This window comes from Egretta garzetta, unplaced genomic scaffold (assembly GCF_000687185.1).
Source record: "Egretta garzetta isolate BGI_Z169 unplaced genomic scaffold, ASM68718v1 scaffold141, whole genome shotgun sequence".
Lineage (NCBI taxonomy): Eukaryota > Metazoa > Chordata > Aves > Pelecaniformes > Ardeidae > Egretta > Egretta garzetta.
In genome coordinates this window covers 41,419-41,729 of record NW_009258664.1, presented here as the reverse complement: position 1 = coordinate 41,729, position 311 = coordinate 41,419, and the positions used below count along the sequence as shown (strand labels likewise).

Sequence of the window (311 nt, the reverse complement as noted above, 5' to 3'; positions counted from 1 at the left end):
GAGCGCCGGGGGGGGGGGGACGGGGGAGACACTCGGGGGAGCCTCAGCAGTGGCACTGGGGAGACCCCGTGGCTCACCATCTGCCCCCGTGCCCAGGTTCCTGGACGAATACGCCAAGCACAACCTGACCTTCTGGGCAGTGACGGCGGAGAACGAGCCCACCGCCGGGCTGATCAACAACTACCCCTTCCAGTGCCTGGGCTTCACGGCCGAGCAGCAGCGGGACTTCATCGCACGGGACCTGGGCCTGCGCTGGGCCAACAGCTCCCACCGCGACGTCCGGCTCATCATCCTGGATGACAACCGGCTCC

General features: G+C 68.5%; 1 protein-coding gene across 1 annotated transcript in view; it reads left to right on the top strand.

The window, feature by feature from the left end:
• FAM189B (family with sequence similarity 189 member B) overlaps positions 1–300 on the top strand; it is a 10,341-nt gene extending 10,041 nt beyond the window's left edge. The window contains exons 10-11 of the mRNA XM_035903940.1: positions 97–208; positions 265–300. Of these exons, the coding sequence (XP_035759833.1) occupies positions 97–208; positions 265–300 (148 nt within the window). The remainder of the gene's footprint in view (positions 1–96; positions 209–264) is intronic.
• The last annotated feature ends 11 nt before the right edge of the window (positions 301–311 follow it).